This window comes from Rhagoletis pomonella, unplaced genomic scaffold (assembly GCF_013731165.1).
Source record: "Rhagoletis pomonella isolate Grant_MI unplaced genomic scaffold, Rhpom_1.0 Rhpom_scaffold_01291, whole genome shotgun sequence".
NCBI lineage: Eukaryota > Metazoa > Arthropoda > Insecta > Diptera > Tephritidae > Rhagoletis > Rhagoletis pomonella.
The window spans coordinates 24,540-47,416 of record NW_023459845.1 but is presented as its reverse complement, the minus strand read 5'-3'; the positions used below and the strand labels follow the sequence as shown (position 1 = coordinate 47,416).

Genomic DNA, 22,877 nt, shown 5'->3' with positions numbered 1-22,877 from the left:
CTTTCTGAATGTTTGCGCGAACTTTTAAAACTAATTAAAAATTCAAAACACATGCTCGCGAAAAATTTCTGTCAGGTTTTGTGATGTAAAAGCGAGCAACTTAGCTCTTCATTCCGCATTTTGTATGCAAACAATGTACCTACCACGGCTAAGTTACTACTCGTACTTGACAGAAATAAAAGCAAAAATAAATTCCAAAATAAAAATATGCAGAAAAAAAAATAAGAAAAAAGGCAAACCAACTTAAGGCGGGTGGATTTGTTGACATTGGTCAGTTACAAGAGAATTATATATGTATGCGCTAGGGTGGTCCAAAAATGCATATGAAAAAGTATAGTCGAAATATTTATGCTATCACACCCTAGGATTACTCTATACCGAAAAAAAATTTCCTTTTTTTTTTAATCTAAAAATATTTAGAGGTGGCTCGAAGCGTTTAAAGTTTTCCATGAATTTTATATGGGAAAATAATCAACTTTTCGTAGAAATGGTATAGAATTTTTTTAAATCAATATTTTTCGATTGGAAAACTTTGTTTCTCTTCAAGAAATTTTTTCGTGGTAACTATGTTTTATAGGTCCGCCAAAAAACCCAGAAAATGCAATGCGGGGACGAATAAGAAATCTGAAGAGCATTCAACTTCCGACTTTACTTTTTGGACCACCCTAGTATACAATCTAGCACTGATAAGTCACTTAGTTATTAATTTTTTATTTTTTTCTATAACATTACCGTTAAAAGCATACATAATCTAATCCAAATTAGTGAAAGAATCTATAAGTTATATGTATTAGGAGTAAGCAAACTAGCTGATGCGATATAAATTAAAAGCTACTTGCCCGCTTCAAAACAGAATTAAATTGTCTGTCATTGCAATCAAAACAAACTTTACTCGTACATTGAGTGCGATACAGTAAGTGGCGTACAGCAGCAATACAATTACCGCACTATATCGCTAAGTAAATACAAAATGTTCAAATACGTAAGTTCCTTGAAGGACAACGCCCAAAAGTGTTCACTTTCAGTGTTAATGGATATCAAAATTTTTTTTCAGGCTATTGTCATTTTTGCCATCGTTGCTTGCGTCACAGCAAAGCCTGCCTGCCATCTTGCATGCACCACAGCTCGCTGCAGCTCCAGTGGCTTTGGCCGCTGCAGCGCCAGTCATTACAGCCACCAGTAGCCAAGTGATTGCTCGGCAATATAACGGTATTGCTGCTGCTCCGCTACTTGCGGCTGCTGCTCCCATCGCACGGCTTGCCACACCCTTAGTTGCACCACTGCCAGCTCCATCCATCCATTATGCTGCTCCAGCAGCGGCAGCAGCGGCAACACCGCCAATTTTCCTGTAAATTCCCAACTATGTACGAAACTATGCCACAGCCAAAGTTGTCTAGTTACTACTATGTAAATGGACAAAGTAATAATAATAAAAGTTAATTAGAAAGTATTTAAATTAATTTGCTGGTTTTTAATTTGATTTAGCACCATAACATAGTAAAATGTAAAAATTTATGTAGCAACTTTTGTGCGATAGTTGTTTATAGTGGAAACAAAATTAGATTAAATACGCTATGTGCCAGAAACCTTTTTTTTTTGTGTAGTTTACTTTATGGGCTGCTGCGGAAGCTTACAATAATGAAGCATACAAGCTCAAACGCCGCGCCGTCCGTGTTTGGAGCCACACAAACACGAAGTCGGTAGCTACTACGAGATGTGAAAGGATAACCAAAGGATAGGTGAACACGTTTGGCTCGAAGAGCTGATTAATCTATGCAAAGACTGAATTCGTAAAAGTTTCGAAAATTTTACCAGATGTACTTTAGAATGAAGATCTGCGAGTCGTCAAGAACTCTACTTAAGGCTGCTCAATAGACCGTACAACCTTACAAGTAAACAATAAAAGTTCGTCCTACACCTCTGAGACTAAAGTGTTTTTGCAATGAAATTTTGAAAACAAAAAATGAAATTTTAGTGTCGAAACTATAGACCGACTTTTACTTTTTTGGTGACACCTATGTACATTCGGCAACAACAATCTATATATATAATATGCAAAGGGATTTTTTGTCCAGGAGAATGTCAAATTAAAGCATTTGGTCTGTAGATGTGCAAACTCATTTTAGTTTTTCGAAAAGAGTTGCCACATGTTAAGCAATTCGACTAAAATTATGTAATAATCAATGTCATCATGTCCGCACCGTCCGTTCGATCTTCAGAAATGAGGTGTCAAATTAAAAGGCTTGGACTACAGATGTGCAATAAGGTTTTACTTTTTTGAAAAGAGTTGCCACCTTTTAAAAATTTATATTCAGATTATTTAAAAAAAAATAAATCAATTATTGCCAATTGGGTATCAGTCGAAATGGTTTTGAAAAGCTTTGTTTCTTAGGCGGGTTGCCACCTGTTTAAAAAATCATATTAGGTAAAAGAAATATGTATCGCCATATTGGTTCCAATCGAAGGGGTTTCAGAAAGTAGTTGTTTGAAATATTTCGAAGAGGGTTGCCACCTGCTTTAAATGTGGAATTTAGTTTACTTATACACACGTTATATGAAAAATCTAAATATGGATGTCAAACGAAGGGGTGTTAAGAAATCTTTAGTTTGAATGCTAAGAATATTTTTGATGTGTTCAAAGAGGGTTGCCACCTGTTTATATAAATTAATTCAAGTTATTTAATAAGTTAAATAAATAATTAATAAATATCAATCGAAAGGGGTTTGAAAATTTTTTTATTTCTGAACTGTATTTAGCGGGGTTGCCACATGTTTGAAAAATCACATTCCACTTAATTCATCAGTTAATTAAAATATGTATCGTAATATCCGGCAAAGGGGAATTAACAAGGATTAAGCTTGAAAATCCTTTTGAAGGAGGCTGCATCCTATTTGAAAGGTCCAACTCAATTGACTAATAAAAAAACAGTATGTATATGAAATATAAAAATACCATAGTCAAAGGAAAGAATGTTAAGAAATCTTAAGTTTGATTATTTGGAATGTTAGAAGAGGGTTGCCACGTGTTTAAAAAGTTACATTCAAATTATTCAATTTCAAAAATGAGAGGTCAAATCAAAGACCTTAGCCTGTAGGTGATAAAGTTTTAGTTTTTTAATTAAGAGCTTTTTTCATCGGTATTGGGTGATTTGAAATTTGTCGAAATTAAAATAGACTGTTCTTCTATAACTCTGACTAACAGTTGGAATATTTTTAAAGTTTTGGAAATACAATTTTGGGTGTTTTAACGCCATGCGGGTTCACTAGTTTTTTTTTTTAATAGTTCTACTGGAATAGTCAAAATACTTCCTTAGCAAAAGTTTAATATTTTTTGTTGAGTTGTAAATTACTGGCATTAGGGTGGTATTTTAGGGTGTTAGGAAGATCTAGTGGGGAAGTACAAGAACGTGCTATTTGAGGTCAATGAACTTGGAATGAAAACATTGCTTCCTCGGGGCATAACCATCAATACGTCATACTTTATGATACGATTGTAAATGCTGAAGATATGACGAGAAAAAGATTAAAAGCCTAACCCTAAATTCGGCAAAAAAAAAATAAAAATTCGAAATTACTTTGCAAATATACTTCATACTCAGGGGTGTGCGGCAAACTTTTGTTCTGCTATGGTCTACAGCCCAACTAACCTAGCCCGAATCTTTTAATGGATTACCAGTAGCTCAGTAGCTGGTTGGTGATTCTAATCGTATACGTTTTTTTTTTTATAGGAGACAAACCCAAGCATTCAGCCACAGACCAGCTAGCCAAAAGCCGAACGCTCTCAACGACTCATAAGGGACTCGCACACCAACACCTCGAGTGAGAGTTTTCGGAGCGCTCCGAATAAGGAGTGAGTAGGGAGTCAAAGTATTTATTTATTTTTCTGTTTTTGTCTTTGTATCTAGTCTGTGAGAGGAAAATTAAATTTTCAATCAAGAAGGGATCCAGCCAACCAAATGCGGAGCGTTCTGAATATGGAGTCAAAAAGAGGTCCCACAGCAAAACCATATTGTTATCGATTTTGCTATCTACATTTTTTTCGAATTTGTTTTCGATAACTTTATCTTTTTTGTTATGGATATTTTTATCGATATTTTTATTGATTTCGATTTTGTTATTGATTTTGATATTGATTTTGATATTGATTTTGATATCGATATTTGGTTCGATTTTGCTATCGGTATTTTTATCGATTTTGTTACCGATATTTTTATCGATTTGGTTATCGATATTGTTATGGATTTTGTTATCGATATTTTTTATCGATTTTGTTATCGATATTTTTTATCTATTTTTTTCGACTTTTTATCGATATTTTTATCAATTTTGATATCGAAAATTTTATCGATTTGGTTATCGATTTTACTATCTACCCTTTTTTTGCGTATTTGTTATCGATAACTTTATCTGTTTTGTTACCGGTATTTTTGTCGGTGGTACATTAACTCTTCGTGAATGGCCACAACTTCTAATTTCTCACCCTCCTGTGATTTTTCACTTGCCGGCAACTGGCATCAAAGCCAGAATTACGAGCACGAAAAGCATTCTGGATATCTGTCGTTTTCCAAACTAAGGAAGCCAGTATCTTCAATGCAGACAAATATAGTTCTTCCCTCAGGATGCTCGGAGCTACACAGATTTGCGCATGAGATCGAAAGACTCCCGACAACCAATATTTGCCTAAATAATTCCCGTTGAGATCTCGCAATCCTAGTACATAGTCCATCGTAAGAAAAATTTACGATTTTTTGCCTTTCATCTTAAACCATAGTAGCGATATGTACTCAGAATCAGTCACAAAGACATTTTAGACAAATTTCTTCTAGTGAAAATCTAAGACAAAAAAAGCACAAATAAAAATTCATCTTGTTAAATTTTATAAATTATTTGCAGCGAATTTAAATTGCTCAAAAAAAAAAACAAGTAAAATTCGCACAAGAACACGGTATTTATGTGCATGTATACGAGTACATACTTAGCGATGCTCTATTGTAAAATATTTATTACCATTTCTTTGTAGAGAGGAAAAATTTACTTCATGACTTAAACTTCTTCGCCCCTTCAACACGTTGTCCCAAGTCTATTATCAATAAAACCAAAGTTTTTAGCCAAATCTAAGATCTCTGATGGAAGAGCAAAGTGTAGACCGCTGCCACTACTACCATTTATGCGTTCTTCTTCGGCCGCATTGCTGGCTCTATGCTTAAGCTTGAAATATTTAAGAACATACATACATTTATATATACATATATATATATATATGTATTTCGCATAACTATGCACTTATGTATGTATGTATGCATGTATGGATACATGTACATTAGACCGTACCAGAAAAAACAAATTCGTTCGTTCGTTATAGTCGGGTTTTAAAGTATTTGTTTTCTTGTTTTTTCCAAAGTTCATCGACTTCAAGTACCTCATTCCACAGTGGGAGAAATCACGAAAAAGCTGGCCATATATGGCAAAAATTAACCTAGGCTTCAAATTTGAAACACAAGCTTCTTTAGTGAATATTAGTATAACTTACTCTCAAATTAAACATAGAACTCTCGAATACTGTCCCTGAAAATACCATCCACGCATCTTGACCCAAAGGTCACTTATAGTCATTTATTGAACAGAAAAAACTGACTAACAAAAATGTTTGTTTCCAATATTTTTTTGTTGTTCAATAAATGACTATAAGTGACCATCAGTTTAAGGTGCAGGCAGGGTATTTTCAGCGACAGTAGCCGAGAGTTCTAGATTTTATTTAAGCCTAAGTGAGAGGTTTTATCACGTTTTCTTTCTTTTCTAGAGCTCCTAAAATATTGCAAAAATCTCAGTATTTTTTGACATTTTGACCTCGTTTTTCTCAAAATCCTGACCTGATCGAAACTTTATACTTACGGATTTGTAATCAGCACAAGAAAGTCTGTCCCAAACAGCTTTAACAATTGCCGCACCAAAATGATTGTTGCCATGTGTACGTTTTCCACACAACACAATGAGCACTGTTATTATTTTATCGCGCTATTTAGTCGTGAATTACAACAGAACTCGGATGAATCTGTAAACTCCCTTTTTGAATACCTGAAGTACATTTTTTTGCTATTTTTCAATAATCAAATAAAAACTATGCTTATACATATATATTTTTTTTAGACAGTTTTTACAATACATTTTTAGATATAATTACTTGTGTCGAAAATTTAAATTTAATGACTTAGATTATTTGAGATACCGTCAGAAACGCTCTCTATCTCGCAAAAAAATAATTAAGTGCTTTAACCACTACTTTAAAATAAAATTTCCGAAGCAGAATTTTAGAGTCAATGCACAAACTTTAGTGAGAATAGCAAGCTCAAACTACTCTAGTGAATGAGATACAAAAAAGGTGTGACTTATATTTTTCATCCACTATGCAATGGACCTTCCTTATGACAAATTACCATAGGTGCATATTTAGATAGTGTTCAGACAACAACAAAATTAGCCAATCATGCTATTTATACTATCTATGCACCATGCTAGACAGTATGCAATGGATCGTGAATACCCTTCATGTTTTGCAATAGTCGGACAACTTTGATTTTTTGAATATTGGCCAACTTTTTTCGTTATTTCTCCCACTGTGCGTTCTAGTACTTACGCAGATGTCGGTTCTTATCACCCTAACGTACCACCCTAATGTCATGAAATTGAGGTATTTCGATTATTCCTGTATAACTATTAAAAAAAAAATTTCTATAGCAGTATGTAGATATCAACGAAAATTGTCAAAAGGCGACGCCGAGGTCTGGCGAAAAAAAAAATCGAATTGCCCTGCCGAAATACTTTGTTTGCTTGTAAGGTGGTACGATCTAATGTATACATATCTATTTATATATACCCAGTGGGAATTAGGAGCACGTAATAATACCTTATTAGCAACTTACTCTTCACCTGGCAGTCATTACCATTTCCCTGCCGAACGTCCCTTACTTTTACAAAGGCATGGCCGCCTTATGTAAGTAGGAATTTAGAATGTACATTTGGTATCAGATATACTTCTGAGCCGCTTTACAAAGTAAGTTACGTGTAATGCAGAGCAGTCGCTCGGAGTAGTTCGGTGCTTGGAAATAACTTCGGCTGCACGTTATTTTGCAACTGACAACGTAATGTGTTTTCGGAGGTGTTCATTTTGCCCTTTACTAGTAGATGACATTGGCCATGATGACAATTTTGGTACTAAAAACCGAAAGAAAACATGGCTTACCTCGCAAGGTGCTTACCTATTTTCCCAGTGGGTATATATATATATATGTATGTAATCATGTTCATCATCGTCGGTATTATGAAGTGCCTTTAAGAGAAATGACCATAACTCCACGTTCGCATTCTATCTACTCTAAGCGCATGACAATACCTCTACAACAACAAAAATGCAAAGGAAGAATTTCAACAAATTCCTAACAAGGCAGTCACATTCTAATACAAGTAAGACGATAATTTGTAGATGGTTAGTTTAATGGTAGATTATCATGAAGATAATACAATTTTGAGGGACAGTACTAGTCCTGAAAAGGATAGTTTTAAAAAATGACTCTTAAATGATTTTCCTTATAATGGTATTTGACTCTGAATAAATACACCGTACTTTACAAAACTTTATGGAACCAATATTTCGAAAACTGGCGATTTCTGTAAAGGATCGGGATAGTATAATTGCATGACATTAATTTTTCGGAATTCATAAAACGCAAACTTATGATTAAATTTTTTTTTACTTGAAAATTCACCAAACTTCCGAAAGGACCCGAAAAATCCGAAAATAAAATGCAAAGCATGGCTAAATAAGTTCCCGAGAAATCCCGAAAAATACAACGCGATAGATCCCGAAACCTCCCAAGAAAGCTTTGGAAAGTCCCGAAAAAATTACAAACGATCGCGAAAAATCAATATTTTTGGACCTGAAAAGTCCCAAAATTCGCGAAAAAATAATGAAAATTAAAATGAAGAATACCTAAAAATCCGGGAAAGTGCCGCAAAATGCCACACGATGAATCCCGAAAACTCCCAAAAATTTTGGAAAGTACCGAGGAGATCCGATAAGTAAATTAATTACAATCCCGAAAAATTGCGAAAGCCCAATCCGTCCGGGATAAAATTACACGAAAATCTGAATAGGCTCCCAAAAACATCCGAAAATGCAAAAAAAAAGTAAAGCTTTCCTGACAAATTTTCGAGCAGAAAATTATTTAATAATAATTTTTGTTTTTTATTTTCCGGCTACTCATAAAAAGCCAAGTTGTGATTTAAATGCATTTTTAGACCTGAAAGATACCGAAAAAATTCACAAAATTCCGAAAACTATGCAGAGAATTCACGAAAAATAAAACAAGAAGAATACCGAAAACTAATGAAAATAAATCACCAAGGTCCTCAAAAAATTCCCAAATGATAACAAAAAATCTGGAGATATCGAATACGGGCAATTCCGAGAACTTACGAACAAATGCATATAATTCCAGAAAAAAAACAAGAAAATTGTATAAAGTTTCGAAAAAAAAACGAAAAATAATAAAAATAAAAGCTTTCCTATTAAATTGTTAAGCAGAAAAGTATTTAAATGTTAGATTTTTATATTTTGGTTATTCAAATTACGATTTTAATGCACTTTTGGAACTGTAATCAAAAAAACTTTTCGAGAGATACCGAAAAGTAAAAGTCGAAGAGATCCGAAAATTACCAAAAAAAAAATATAAAAAATTCTGAGCAAATCCTAAAAGTTGGCAAAAAATCTGGAAAAATAAAATAAGAACAATTCTGAAAGCTTACGAAAAATTCCGAGTATTCCTGTTGAAATTCCAAGAAGCACTTAAACAGCCACAGATCAAAATAAAACACGTAAAAGTCCTAAAAATTTCCAAAAAAAGTTAAAAAAAATCCTAGAAGACCCCGCATAACCTGGAAAAATAAAATAAGAAAATTTCCGAAAGCTTACGAAAAAATGCCGAATATTCCTGAAAAAATCCCAAGAAACTCCTAAACAATCACATTTTGCTCGCTAAAACACGAAAAGTCCCGAAAATTTCTTAAAAAAGAGTTAGCCAATTCAAAGAAATCCGGAAAAATAAAATAAGAGCAATTCCGAAAGCTTACGAAAAAATGCGGAATATTCCTGAAAAAAAAACCCCAAGACACTTAAACAGTCACAGAGCAAAATAACACTAAAAGTCCCGAAAATTGCTTTAAAAAGTTAGAGGATTCCCAAAAGATACCAAAAAATCTCGAATAATAAAATAAGAAAAATTCTGAAAGCTTACGAAAAAATGCTGAATATTCCTGAAAAAAATCCAAGATACTACAAAACAGTCACAGAGAGCAAAATAAAACACGAAAAGTCCCGAAAAATAAATTTTAAAAAATTCTGAAAGCTTACGAAAAAATGCCTAATATTCCTGAAAAAAGTCCAAGAAATGCGTAAACAGTCACAGAGCAAAACAAAAGACGAAGAGTCCCGAAAATTTCTTAAAAAAGATAGAAAATCCAAGGGAAAACCGAAAAAAATAAAATAAAAAATAACAAAAATTCTGAAAGCTTACTCTCAAACAGTCACAGAAAAAATAAAACACGAAGAGTCCCGAAAATTGTTTTAAAAAATTTGAGAATATTCCCAAAAGATACCCGAAAAATCTCGAATAAGAAAATAAGAAAAACTCCGAAAATTTGTGAAAAATGCGGTTCGTTCCTCAAAAACAGCCCAAGAAACTCTCGAAACCCCCCCCAAGGCATCTCATTTTATTATCACCGCCAGTTTTTGAAGAGACCTTGGCAAAGTGGGCAGATTTTGTTTGCAAAGCACTTAAACCCATTTCGAAACCAGTTGCAAAATATATAACAAACAGCTAGTGCTTTTATGAATAAATTCACATTTCTCACTGCTGAGTACACACTCACGAGCAAATAACTTTGTGCGAGAAGTACTCTAAACAATTTACTAGCGATTTTATGAGCATATTTCTTCTCCTTTTATTCAGGTACTTGCAATATTAATAAATGAAATACTCGAACGTACTCGTACATAGAAGTAAAAGACAAAAGCAAAAATGGCTGGGGAGGTTAACAGGTGTCAACTTAAAGCGCTACTGAAGAACATTCACGTATTTGCCAAATATGTATTTATCGGTTTAGGAGCTACACATTCATATACATATGTACATACCCGTATGAGCATGTGAGCACAGCTTAGACAACAACACTTGGTGCAACGAGCTTAGCTGGTGCTGCAGCAATTGGAGCAGGAGCTATTACCGATGCGGCAGGGGCCACATAACGAGCTGTTGAAGCAACTGCCGCAGGGGCAACATAGCGAGCTGGAGCTATGGATGCAACGGAAGGCGCTGTATAAGCAGCTACAGCAGCGGGTATGGGAGCAGGAGCAGCAGCAACTGTGTAAGCGGCAGCTATGGGTGCCGAGTATGCAGCAGCAGGTGCAGCAGGCGCAGCAGGCGCAACAAAAGCAGCTGAGCTGGGTGCGACCAACTTGGCAGGTGAGGCAGCAGCTATCACTGGTGTTGCATAGTAATTGCTCTGTACATCGACACGTTGACTGGCGACCGCGGAGTTCAATGGAGCATTAGTGTATGCGGCGGCAGCTGTGTATGCGGCGGCATAAGGTGAGGCGGCATAAGGTGAGGCGACATAAGGTGACGTATACGCAGCGTAGGGTGATGAGTATGCAGCGTATGGTGGTATGCCAAAAGCGGTGGTGGTGGCTACAGGGGCAGGCGCGGGTGCAGCTGCAGCATATGGAGAAGTAGTGTATGCAGCTGCTACGTATGGGGCGGCCACCACAGGAGCAGTAGCGACAGCAACAGGCGCAGCTAAAGCGACTTGTTGGGGTTCAGCTTTAGCTGTTACGCAAGCAGCGCATACAGCAATCAGCAATAGCAACAACAACTGCAAGAATATAAAGAATTCAATACATAACTAGTTTATTGAAGCGTGTGCATGTGTGTGTGTGTGTGTGTGTGTGTTTATGCGCGCATAAAAAGTCCTTTCCTCAATTCAATCAACCACTTACGAGTTTCGACATCCTGAGTAATATTTGATGGGTATTCTTTTATTTGTGTCTTTTTTCTTTACTTTTTGTGTTTGCTTCCTTTCTTCCTTCCTTCCTTCCTTTCGTCGTTTCTACTTCTTAGTCGTTGCGAATTCTTGAGTTTGCCGCTTTTAATCAACGTTGGTGCGCTGAGTCGTGCATAGAATGCATTCCAGTACAGTGGATCGTTCGCATTTTATAGGGTGGTGGTGGTTCTGGTACTCGTTGCATTTTATACTGTATTAGTACTTAGTGAGTATTCCACTTATTCTGTTTCTGCTTCTGCTTCCACTTCTTCTTATTCTGCCGCTGCTGCTCCTGCTTCTTTCCCATCTCCGTCTTCATCTTCTTTTTCTATGTCTCTCTCTTCTATAGCTTCTACTGATTCTGCTGCTGCTGCTGCTGCTTCTACTTCTATACCTCCTTCATCTGCCCGGGTTTGGTTGCACGCTTTGCCAACTTTTGTTAACTTCTTAATGCAAATGTTCGTCGTCTGCGACATCAATTTGTCAAAACCGTAGCACTTTGAGTGACGCTATGGTCGGTTCTATGGCTTTTATGTGGTTGCTTGTGTATGTGTGTATGAATTAGTTTGTATATGTGTGTGTATAGTAACAAATTGCGTTCTATTGCAAAACAATACAAAAGTGCTCAGTTTGCTGTCATTCAAGGACTTGCCATCGTTATACGCCGTTGGCAAATTATCAAGGAATTTTATAGCAAGAAGTTAGTTTTCTGTTAGCATTTATATGCATATGTACATACACATGTATGTATGTATGAATGTGCAGCTAAATGCATTCATGCATATACAACTTTATGTATGTAGTTACTAGTATATGTACTCTACTATCTACAGACTCGTGGCTGTAGATATGTATTCAATAAAAAATAGAGACGAAAATACAAATTTTAATCTGGTGGATTAGAGGAAGTTTGGAGCGCCATTCCGGTTTCCTTTCTTTCTTACTTCAAATGTAAAATACGTTAATGCTTTAAAGCTAAGAGTAGTTGTGTAATCTCGCTGAAAGAATAATTATCCGAAAAGTTCATTAGTTAGACCGAAACTTCTCTGACTTGTAAACTACAATGAGAATAATAAAGTGCCGCGAGTTTTCCGGTGGACGAACGACTCGTCACAATGCGCATCAAAGCAAGATTCTACAACAACTCACTCATTTTTGCCCACCCCCCGACGGAGGAGTAGGACGAGGCATTAAAGGATCTCTTCTATGAGCGCTTGGAGCGCACATGAGCGCTGCCCCCGCCATTATAACAAAATCGTGCTTTACGACTTCAATGCCAGGACGGGCAAGGAAGGAATTTTTGGAACCACGACGAAACGTCCGACAACGGCCTGAGGCTAATCGACTTCGCCGGGACCCCAAACATGGTAATATGTAGTACTTGGTTTCAGCATAAAAAGATGCGCAAATCCACATGGCTGTTTCCATATCGAAAAAACGAGAAACCAAATCGAACATGTTGTGATAAACGGAACGCACGCTTCCATTGTCTTAGACGTACGTACACTCCAAGGCCCAAACATCGTCTCGGGGCGCTATCAGTAAAAAATGTACGCCCAACAATGCAAGGAAAGCTCAACGTCGAAAAGCAGCAGTCACAACAGCCAGCCAATGCATTCGCTACTCGACTCTCACACCTAATCTCAGAGAGCACTGTTCAACAAGCCGACATATGCGAGCAGTGGAAACACATTTCCCACTTATTAGGTACCGCCGCCGAAGAAGTAGTCGGATATCAGCGAGCCCGAAAGAACAACTGGTACGATTAGGAATGTCACGAAGCTATGAGTGACCGATATAGCGGCCTGAAGAGGGAAGCGAGACGTATTTGCCGCAATAAGAAGAGAGAGACCGAAAAACGATAGTGCGAAGAGCTTGAAATGCTGGCCGACTGAAAAAACGCCAGAAAAAAATTTACCAGAGAGTTAGGCGACTTACGGAAGGTCGGTGATAAGGTATATGCATCAAGAAGAATTGAAGAATATGGTCAGATGAACGCATGTCCGACGACTGGAATTCAAGTGTGCTCTGCTCAATCCACAAGAAATGTGACACCGTACTCCGCGCCAATTACAGCGACTTCAAAGCCGCTTTCGACAGCACCAAAAGGAATTTGGTATGGACAATAACATCCGATGAGGTGGCTCTTGGAGTATTCGAGAGAAAGATTTTGTAAAAGATTAACGGGCCTCCACGCGCTGGCGATCGCGAGTACCGCAGATTATAGAACGATTAGCTGTATGAGCTTTACAACGACATGGACATAGTGCAGCGAATTAAAATACAGCAGCTCCGTTGGCTTGGCCATTACGTTTGAATGGACTCCGATGCTCCAGCTCTGGAAGTATTCAACTCGGAACCCGCTCGTGATAGCAAAGGCTCCCACTGCGATGGGAAGACCAAGTGGCTTCAGTGGACAAGAGAAATGAATGAAAAAGAAGAATTTGTGTGACTAGAAAACGAACTTCCACACACTGCACTGCTCAGCCGGCCTAAAGCCGGTTTTGTATGGGTAACAGGGGCAAGAGAGTGCCAGTTTACCTTGCGAAAATCACGGACTAATAATTAAGGAAATCATGCAGATGTGAAGGCCCTCTATATTCTAGAGAAGGGCTTCCGAATTGCTTTCTGCTCCTTATTTTTATACCCGAGCGCACTTGTGCACAAGGGTATTATAACTTTGTTCACATAACGGTTGTTTGTAACAGGCAAAACGAATCGAGATAGATATAGACAAATGTATACATAAATGATCAGAATGAAAATAGAAATCGATTAAGCGGTGACCGTCTGTCTGTCCGTCCGTCCGTCCGTCTGTGTGATGGTATTGAAAATGGGCAAAATCGGACAATAACCACGCCTACCTTCCATATAACGGTAATTTTCAGAAATATGAAAACTGCGATATTTTAGTAACTACTGAAGATTATTCACTCAAAATTGACATTTACAATGATTTTTAGACGAAAAATAAGAATATTATAAATTTTTGAAAAATGGGCGTAGCCACGCCCACTTATGGTTACATGTGTATATCTTGGCAACCGCAGCACCGATTTCTTCCAAACTTGGCACAGTTGTTGGCCTTGGTACAGCATACCAAATGGCTGAAAATTTTTAAAATCGGACAATAACCACGCTCACATCCCATATAACGGTAATTTAGAGAAATACAAAATCTTCGATAAATCAGTAAATATTAAAGCTAATTTATTCAAAATTTATGCTTGCAACAACCCTTTACCAAGAAAGACGTTTATGATAAAATTTTGGAAAATGGGCGTGGCACCGCTCCCTTATGATCATATATATGTATCTCAGTAACCGTTATACCAATTTGTACCAAACTCGGTATGGTTATTGTGCTTGCCACATAAAAGCAAACCGTTGAAAATTATTGAAATCGGACTAAAATTACGGAGCTTTTCATATAACGGTAAATTTCGGGAATGCTTGAAACTTCAATATTTCAGAATTTAAGGAAGCTAATTTACTCAAAATTGATACAGCCCGGCTTACCATGTAGCGGTAGCTTTCGGAAAGGTGAAAAACATATACTTAATATTTGCGCCGGGTATTTAATGTTGGAGTGCAATGGGGTATAGTCGTTGCGCTGGGTATGCAGTAACAGTTGCATGGCTATACTCAATCCCGACTCTTGCGTCCTCGTTCGCGCACTCTGGGCAACGTGAGCAACCCATGTGCGAGATGCGGTAACCAATCCGAGTGGAGCCTTGGGTCACGGCAGAAAGAGAGGGAGCTTCGGTGGGGCCACTCCGACTTATTCGGTTTAAGGGCTCACTGAAGTCTGCAGCGTCTGTTCACCAGTAGGTGCGGCTGCAAGCGGGTGTCTGCTTGGAGCAAGCGGCTCGCTATATAAACGTGTATTTGGTTGCGAAACCACCCCCGTCCCAGCAATGGGTTGTGCGCTGGGCTTGGGACCCGCCACGTAAAAACCACTTCCAGTGAAGAAGCAAGGCAAAGCCTCGGATGAGACCCCCCCCCTTATGATGACGACCACGGCAAACGTTTAAAGGACTACGATTTGAGGGCATGCACCTGGAATGTCCGGACCCTTAATGGGGAAGGTGCCTCTGCCCGGTGGGTTGATGTCCTCGTAAGGACAAAAGCTGACATCGCCGCCATCCAAGAAATGTGTTGGACGGGGCAAGGCAAGCAATGTCTGGGGCCTTGCGACGTCTACTACAGCTGCCATGTAAAGGAGCGCAAATTCGGTGTTGGATTTGTGGTGGGAGAGAGACTCCGTCGCCGAGTACTGTTGTTGACCCCGGTGGACGAGCGTCTAGCCACAATCCGCGTCAAAGCGAGATTCTTCAACATCTCGCTCATCTGCGCCCATGCCCCGACGGAAGAGAAGGATGAGGCATCCAAGCATCTCTTTTATGAGCGCTTGGAGCGCACATATGAGCGCTTGGAGCGCACATACGAGCGCTGCCCCCGTCATGATATCAAAATCGTGCTTGGCGACTTCAATGCCAGGGTGGGCAAGGAAGGGATCTTTGGAACCACCGTCGGAAAATTCAGCCTCCCCGACGAAACGTCCGACAACGGATTGAGGCTGATCGACTTCGCCGGGCCCCGAAACATGGTAGTATGCAGTACTAGGTTCAAGCATAAAAAGATCCATCAAGCTACGTGGCTGTCTCCGGATCGAAAAACGAGAAACCAAATCGATCATGTTGTGATAGACGGAAGGCACGCTTCCAGTGTTTTAGACGTACGCACACTCCGAGGCCCAAACATCGACTCGGACCACTATCTTCTTGCAGCCAAGATACGTACCCGCCTCTGTGCAGCAAAAAATGTGCGCCCAAATATGCAAGGAAAGCTTAACGTCGAAAAGCTGCAATCACAACAGACAGCCAGCGCTTTCACTACTCGACTCTCACACCTGCTCTCAGAGAGCACTCTTCAACAAACCGACATATGCGAGCAGTGGAACCACATTTCCCGCTCATTAAGTACCGCAGCCGAAGAAGTAGTCGGATTTCAGCGAGCCCGAAAGAATAACTGGTACGATGAGGAGTGTCAGGAAGCTGCAGAAAAAAAAGATGCCGCCTACAGGGCCACGCTGCGATCGGGCGCAACGCGCGCTATGTGGGACCGCTATAGGGATCTGAAGAGGGAAGCGAGACGTATTTGCCGCAATAAGAAGAGAGAGGCCGAAATACGTGAGTGCGAAGAGCTTGAAATGTTGGCCAACAGGAAGAATGCCCGAAAATTTTACCAGAGAGTTAGGCGACTTACGGAAGGTTTAAAGACCGGGGCGTACTCCTGTAAGAACAATAATGGCGACCTAGTAACTGATGTCCAGAGCGTACTTAAATTATGGAGGGAACACTTTTCCGCCCTACTAAATGGAAGCAGCACGGAAAGTTGTGGAGAAGAAGAACCCGTGCCCGCAGTCGATGATGACGGAGTCGACGTTCCACCGCCTGGCTATGACGAGGTACGTATAGCAATAACGCGGCTGAAAAACAATAAAGCTGCTGGAGCTGACAGCCTGCCAGCTGAGCTATTCAAGTACGGCGGCGAGGAGTTGATAAGGTGCATGCATCAACTCTTGTGCAGAATATGGTCAGATGAACGCATGCCCGACGACTGGAATTTAAGTGTGCTGTGCCCAATCCACAAGAAAGGTGACCCCGCCATTCGCGCCAACTACCGCGGGATCAGCCTTCTAGGCATAGGTTACAAGGTCTTATCGAGCGTACTGTGTGAAAGACTTAAGCCCACCGTCAATGAACTGATTGGGCCTTATCAGTGTGGCTTTAGACCTGGAAAATCCACCATAGACCAGGTATTCACAATACGCCAAATCTTGGAAAAGACCCGCGAGAAAAGGATCGACACTCACCACCTATTTGTCGACCTTAAAGCCGTCTTTGACAGCACTAAAAGGAGTTGCCTATACGCCGCTATGTCTGAAGTTGGCATCCCCTCAAAACTTATACGGCTGTGAAAAATGACGTTGAGCAATACCACCAGCTCCGTCAGAATTGGGAAAGACCTCTCCGAGCCGTTCGCCACAAAACGGGGTTTCAGACAGGGCGACTCCCTTTCATGTGACTTCTTTAATCTGATGTTGGAGAACATAATAAGAGCTGCAGAACTGAACCGCTCAGGAACAATTTACTACAAGAGCGTGCAATTGCTGGCTTATGCCGATAACATCGACATCATCGGCAACAAAAGCCGCGAAGTCTGTTCTGCCTTTTCCAAGTTGGATAGGGAAGCAAAGCGAATGGGTCTGGTGGTAAACGAGGACAAGACAAAGTAACTCCTGTCATCAAACAAACAGTCAGCACATTCACGCCTTGGCACCCACGTCACTGTTGACAGTTACAATTTCGAGAAAGTAGAGAATTTCGTTTACTTGGGAACCAGCTTTAACACCGATAATAATGTCAGCATTGAAATCCAACGCAGAATCACTCTTGCCAACAAGTGCTACTTTGGACTGAGTAGGCAATTCAGGAGTAAAGTCCTCTCTCGACGTACGAAAGCCACGCTCTATAAGTCATTCACCATGCCCGTGCTGGTATATGGCGCAGAAGCATGGACAATGACAACATCCGATGAGGCGGCTCTTGGAGTGTTTGAGAGAAAGATTTTGCGGAAGATTTACGGGCCTTTACGCGTTGGCGACGGCGAGTACCGCAGACGATGGAACGATGAGCAGTATGAGCTTTACAACGATATGGACATAGTGAATTAAAATACAGCGGCTCCGCTGGCTTGGTCATGTCGTTCGAATGGACACCGACGCTTCAGCTCTGAAAGTATTCAACTCGGAACCCGCTGGTGGTAGCAGAGGAAGAGGGAGGCCCCCACTGCGATGGAAAGATCAGGTGGAGAAGGACTTGGCTTCACTTGGCGTTTCCAATTGGCGTCAGTTGGCACAGAGGAGAAACGACTGGCGTGCTTTGCTGAACTCGGCCAAAATCGCTTAGGCGGTTGCAGCGCCAAAAAAGAAGAAGAAGAAGATTTAATTTTCGGCTCCGCCCGAACTTGGACTTTCTTACTTGTTTACTACTGGGATATGTCATAATACATTAACAAAATCAGTCGCAATTCTTGTATGCAAAACCGAAACCTGTTTTCGACCGACTGCCCAGTCGAGTGTGCGTTCGAGTGGTGGATTGGTTAGTCAGACTGAGCAGCCTAGTGTGTAAGTTTATCGAGTTATCGATTTAGGTCGAGATATATACATTTTTGAGGTATCGAAATTTAGCACAGTTATCGAAATTAGTCGAGTTATCAAATTTTGTTTATTTATCGGATTCTAGCGTTTTTGAAAGGCTGCATAATTTTACATTATTTACTTCTTCAATTTAATTTTATTCGAACGAAATTCAGTTTACCTCCATACATCCATACATAAGTGTGTATGTGTGTGTGTGTGTGTGTGTGTGTGTGTGTGTGTGTGTGCATTAGTTTTGGCAGTTACTTTCAAATATTTATAAAAAAAATACGCATTACATACACACACATTTTATAGGTTATTTCAGACATAGTTACATATTTGCAACTATTTGTATATTATTGTGCCGAAGAAGTAAATAATCAAAGCATACTAATATTTTGGCTTAATGGGAATTCCATGGGCGACGTGTGGCGGCCGCCGGAGGCAATGGCTTGGCTGCTTGATTGATTGGCTCACAGACAGAGCGGCCGAGTGTGATTAGAATATAAATATTTTTTTTTAAACATAACTGAAACAGGCAAATATAATACATATCTATGTAAATAGTATGTATGTATATAGGCATTTCATTTGAAGAAAACAACTTTTAGTAAATAAGCAGCAAATACAATCGAAAAATGCGTTGCCCATGCGCAAAGTGCTGCACTTGTGAGTGCGACGCATGCGGCCTGTTGGCCAAAATTGGCAATTATTCTTAGTAGGTTAGTGGTGCTGGAAGCATTAATTGACAATCGGCTGTCATTGCATTGCGGCTATTTGTCGCAATCCAATAAGTGTCGATTGGAATGATTGAAAGTAAAAATGACAAATTCATTTGCAAAATTAAATAATACTATGAAAATGCGAAAGCGTAAGTGCATAGTCAACGGCATTCCTATTAACAAATGGTAGACATTTTTACAAAAAATTAAAAATACAAAAAAAAATGCATTTGAGCTAACCAAAGGCACTCAACGCAATTTCCTTTTAATTTTTTTGAGCGAAATGTTATTAACATTTTTGCTTTCTATCAATTTCACGCTCGAGTTAAAATGAAGAAAACAAGTTTCGCTATAAAAGCAAATGGTTATCAGGAAATGATAAACACACCGAGCAAGTTAAACAAAGTGGTGCTCGACAACTCAAGGACTACAAGCTGCTGGAAAATGTGCCAAAAAGTGAATATATTGAAAATCCAACAAAAAAATAATTAAACAACGAAATTCATTTACAGCTCCTTACGTTGTGCATCTGCTGTTGCGCTGTAGTTACTACAGTCCTAGCCGCGGTGCCGTTTGCCAGCATACAACTACATCCGGACGCAGAAGTCCTGCCGACAGTTGGCGCTGTAAGCAGCCAATTTATACATAGGATACATAATAAGTTGATAAGTGCACCGGTTGTGGCGCCCATCATCGACGCCAATTCCGCTCCTCTAAGTCCTCTACCTGCGCCCATCGTACCAGTGCCTTCATTACCTATTGTGAGAGCACCACCTTTTAGCGCACTGCCTAGTCCGCCAGCACAATTAGTTCCTGTGGCACAACAAGTAGCACCTTTGGTGGCGCCATTTGTATCTGGTGTACCTCCACAGGCGTTGTCTTTGCGGACTCCAATTGTTGCTGCAGCTTTAGTTGCTACGCCCACTCGTCTGTTAGCACCGTCTGTTCTAACATTTCCACCCACACGCTTTGCAATTACTCAACTCGTTTCAGGTCGGTTACGCTCGCGTTTAAGTTTTAGACGTCGGCCATCAGCAATAGCGATACGTCGTTATCCTTCCGGTTTTGTATTTCCGCGGCTTGGATAAGCCAAATGGGAAAGGACAAGTGTAGTAGATTAGATTGATGAACCGAAGAAAAAACGATGCTAACCTCCGGAATATTAAAAATTGTATCTAGGAAAATCATTTGTATACTCAGTGGATATATTTTTTTTAAATTTTTTAAGAGTATACATAGAATATCTAAAAGTGATTTTTAAACAAAAAAAACAAACCCGACTTCAATTCCCATATGAAAATTTAATTATATCGTTAATTTCTTCACGATCAAATGATCGGAACTAAACCAAATTAATATGGGACCATCTTTGAAGTAACACCTTTCCTTTAAAAAAAATAGTTATAGAAATCGGTTAACGTGGTCTAAAGTTATGTGGTAACATACATAAACAAAAAATAAAAAAATATTCCGACGAATTGATAACATTCTCCTTTTTTTTTAAAGTCGATTAAAAAAAGTCACATTTTATTCATAATTCATTCATGTAAACCGCTAGCTTAGAATGAAAAGTTGCTAAGTACACTTTTTATGAAAACTCATATTTTAATATAGAAAGCAAGAGATATCGAAAATACATCGTTTTGAACAGGATCAAGATACTTGTACTTGTATTTTTTTCATGTTTATATTCAATGAAATGCAAATTTGCTAAGCCCAAAACAGGCACCGAAAATCCGACAAAACCAAAATAATACGAAATCTTTTAATAAAGATCGAATCCTTCTTATTCGCATGGAGTTTTGCTTTGCTTTAAACACGCACAATTTTCTATTCAAAGATTTGCGACATACTTGAAGGAAATTGCTATAAGGAAATTTTTCCTGTCCTGTAAAAATAAAAAAAAGGAACAGTCCAGCGCCTTCGTCTTGGTCTGCGGGGTGTATCAGAGGCATAGCCGCTAAATTTAAATGTAGAACACGTGGTATGGCTAAGAACACATCCAAGTCAAAAAAGAAAGCACACACTAAGAAAAAAAATATCGACAACAAAAGGGATAATAATATCGATAGCAAAATCGATAAAAAGATCTATAACAAAATCGATAAAAATATCGGTAGCAAAATCGATAACAAAATCGATAACAAAATCGATAACAAGATCGATTACAAAATCTTAAAAAAAAAACGATTACAAAATATTTTAACCGATAAAAAAATATAACAAAATAAAAACAAGTATTTTTTGCTTTCCAAAAAAAAAGTTTCGCTGAGTTACAAGCATTTGAAAATTTAAGGGCAAGTGTGGTTTTAGAGAAAAACGCCCGACAATTTTTTTTTCAAATCTTTTTAGTGTTTTCAAAAATCCATATTTTTCAATTCGGTTTTTGGATTAAAGAAGTGCCTTTGATGCTCTATATTTGCATACTTGAAAATTTTAAAAATATAGAAAATTAACAAAACGGCGGCCATTTTTTGAAAAACCAAAAGACTCAATTTTCTCAAAAACATAATTTTTGTTTTTTTTTTTATTGTTTTTGATTCCATATAAAAATTGAGATTTTTTTGCAGTAGGTTTTATGCCCGTTTTACTCACCATACACGAATTGAAATATAACACCGTGCAACAGTCAATTTTACACACGAAAAAATCAATATATTCACAAAACTGGGGGCCAAATATAGTAAAACTGCGTTTTTAGTTTTTCTCTCTGACGTCAGGATTTTTTTAAAGGACTTTAAAATTTTTAGAATAAGATTGAATAAAAAAATTATTCAAAAGATTCGGTGCATTGTAGAAGAACAATATGGGTATCAATTAAAAGAAAAAATTTTGTAGAATAGAAAAAAAGTAAATTTTCAGGTGCACCAGGATGAATAAGTATTGAAAATGTCCTTTTAAAACTTTATCATTGAATATACTTGGAAATTTACAATATTTATTTTTGATAAAAATATATGTCAAGGACTAATATGTTAACTACCACATAGATAAAAAAATTTTACACTTCTCTTAATAAGATAGTGACAGTTACAATATATGTACATAAAAAATGTTTTTCAGTATATTTTTTTTGGTGTATATACAACGAAATTTTTGGGTTTAAGAAAGTATAAGTTTTCTGATAGCCTTTACAACGATACCAATTTTTTAAAAATCGGTTAGTAATTTTTTTGTTTAAAATATTTTTCTTACAAGTGCATTTTTTGCTTTAAAGTGTTTTTTCTCAAATTTTTATAGACGAAGTATACAAATATGCACATCAGTAGAAAGGCGGTTCAATCGCCTTTACAACGATACCAAAATCGGTTAGTAATTTCTTTGTTATTTTTTTTTTTTTGATATTTTGGTATTTTTTCCTTTTAAGTGTTTTTTCTCAAATTTTTAATTACGAAGTATACAAATAGGTATATCAGAATAAAGAAGATTTGATTGCGTTAACAACAACATCAATTTTAAAAAAAATCGGAGAGTAATTTGTTTGTTTAAAATATTTTTATTTTACAAAAAAGGTATTTTTTCCTTTTAAATGTTCTTTCTCAAATTTTTACATATAAAGTATACAAATATGCGTATCAGAAGGGAAGAAGGGGGTGCAATCACGTATACAACGATACCAACTTTTTAAAAATCAGTTCAAAATTGTATGAAATATTAGATTTTTAATTTTTCGAAGACCCGACCTTTGCCCCCTTATAGCACCTTATATTAAGTTTGCAAACAAAAAGTTATAAACCATTTAAATAAGAGCAAAATGCCGTCTACGACTGCATTTTTATTTTTTATTTATTTACATATAATAATAAAAAATAATTTTTTACCAAAGATCCTATTTCGAACTTCGAAGGCCCATA

The 22,877-nt window shown here is 38.0% G+C and overlaps 1 protein-coding gene and 1 pseudogene across 1 annotated transcript; one reads left to right on the top strand and one right to left on the bottom strand.

The window, feature by feature from the left end:
* The first annotated feature begins 970 nt into the window (after window positions 1–970).
* Window positions 971–1,352, top strand: LOC118752185 (annotated as a pseudogene).
* An 8,860-nt stretch (window positions 1,353–10,212) lies between these two features.
* LOC118752184 (cuticle protein 38-like) lies at window positions 10,213–11,062 on the bottom strand. Its single transcript, XM_036487041.1, has 2 exons — window positions 11,051–11,062; window positions 10,213–10,926 (listed from the first exon to the last, which is right to left on the bottom strand). Exons 1-2 carry the CDS (start codon window positions 11,060–11,062, stop codon window positions 10,213–10,215), a joined length of 726 nt encoding a protein of 241 aa, XP_036342934.1.
* Between the last annotated feature and the right edge of the window lie 11,815 nt (window positions 11,063–22,877).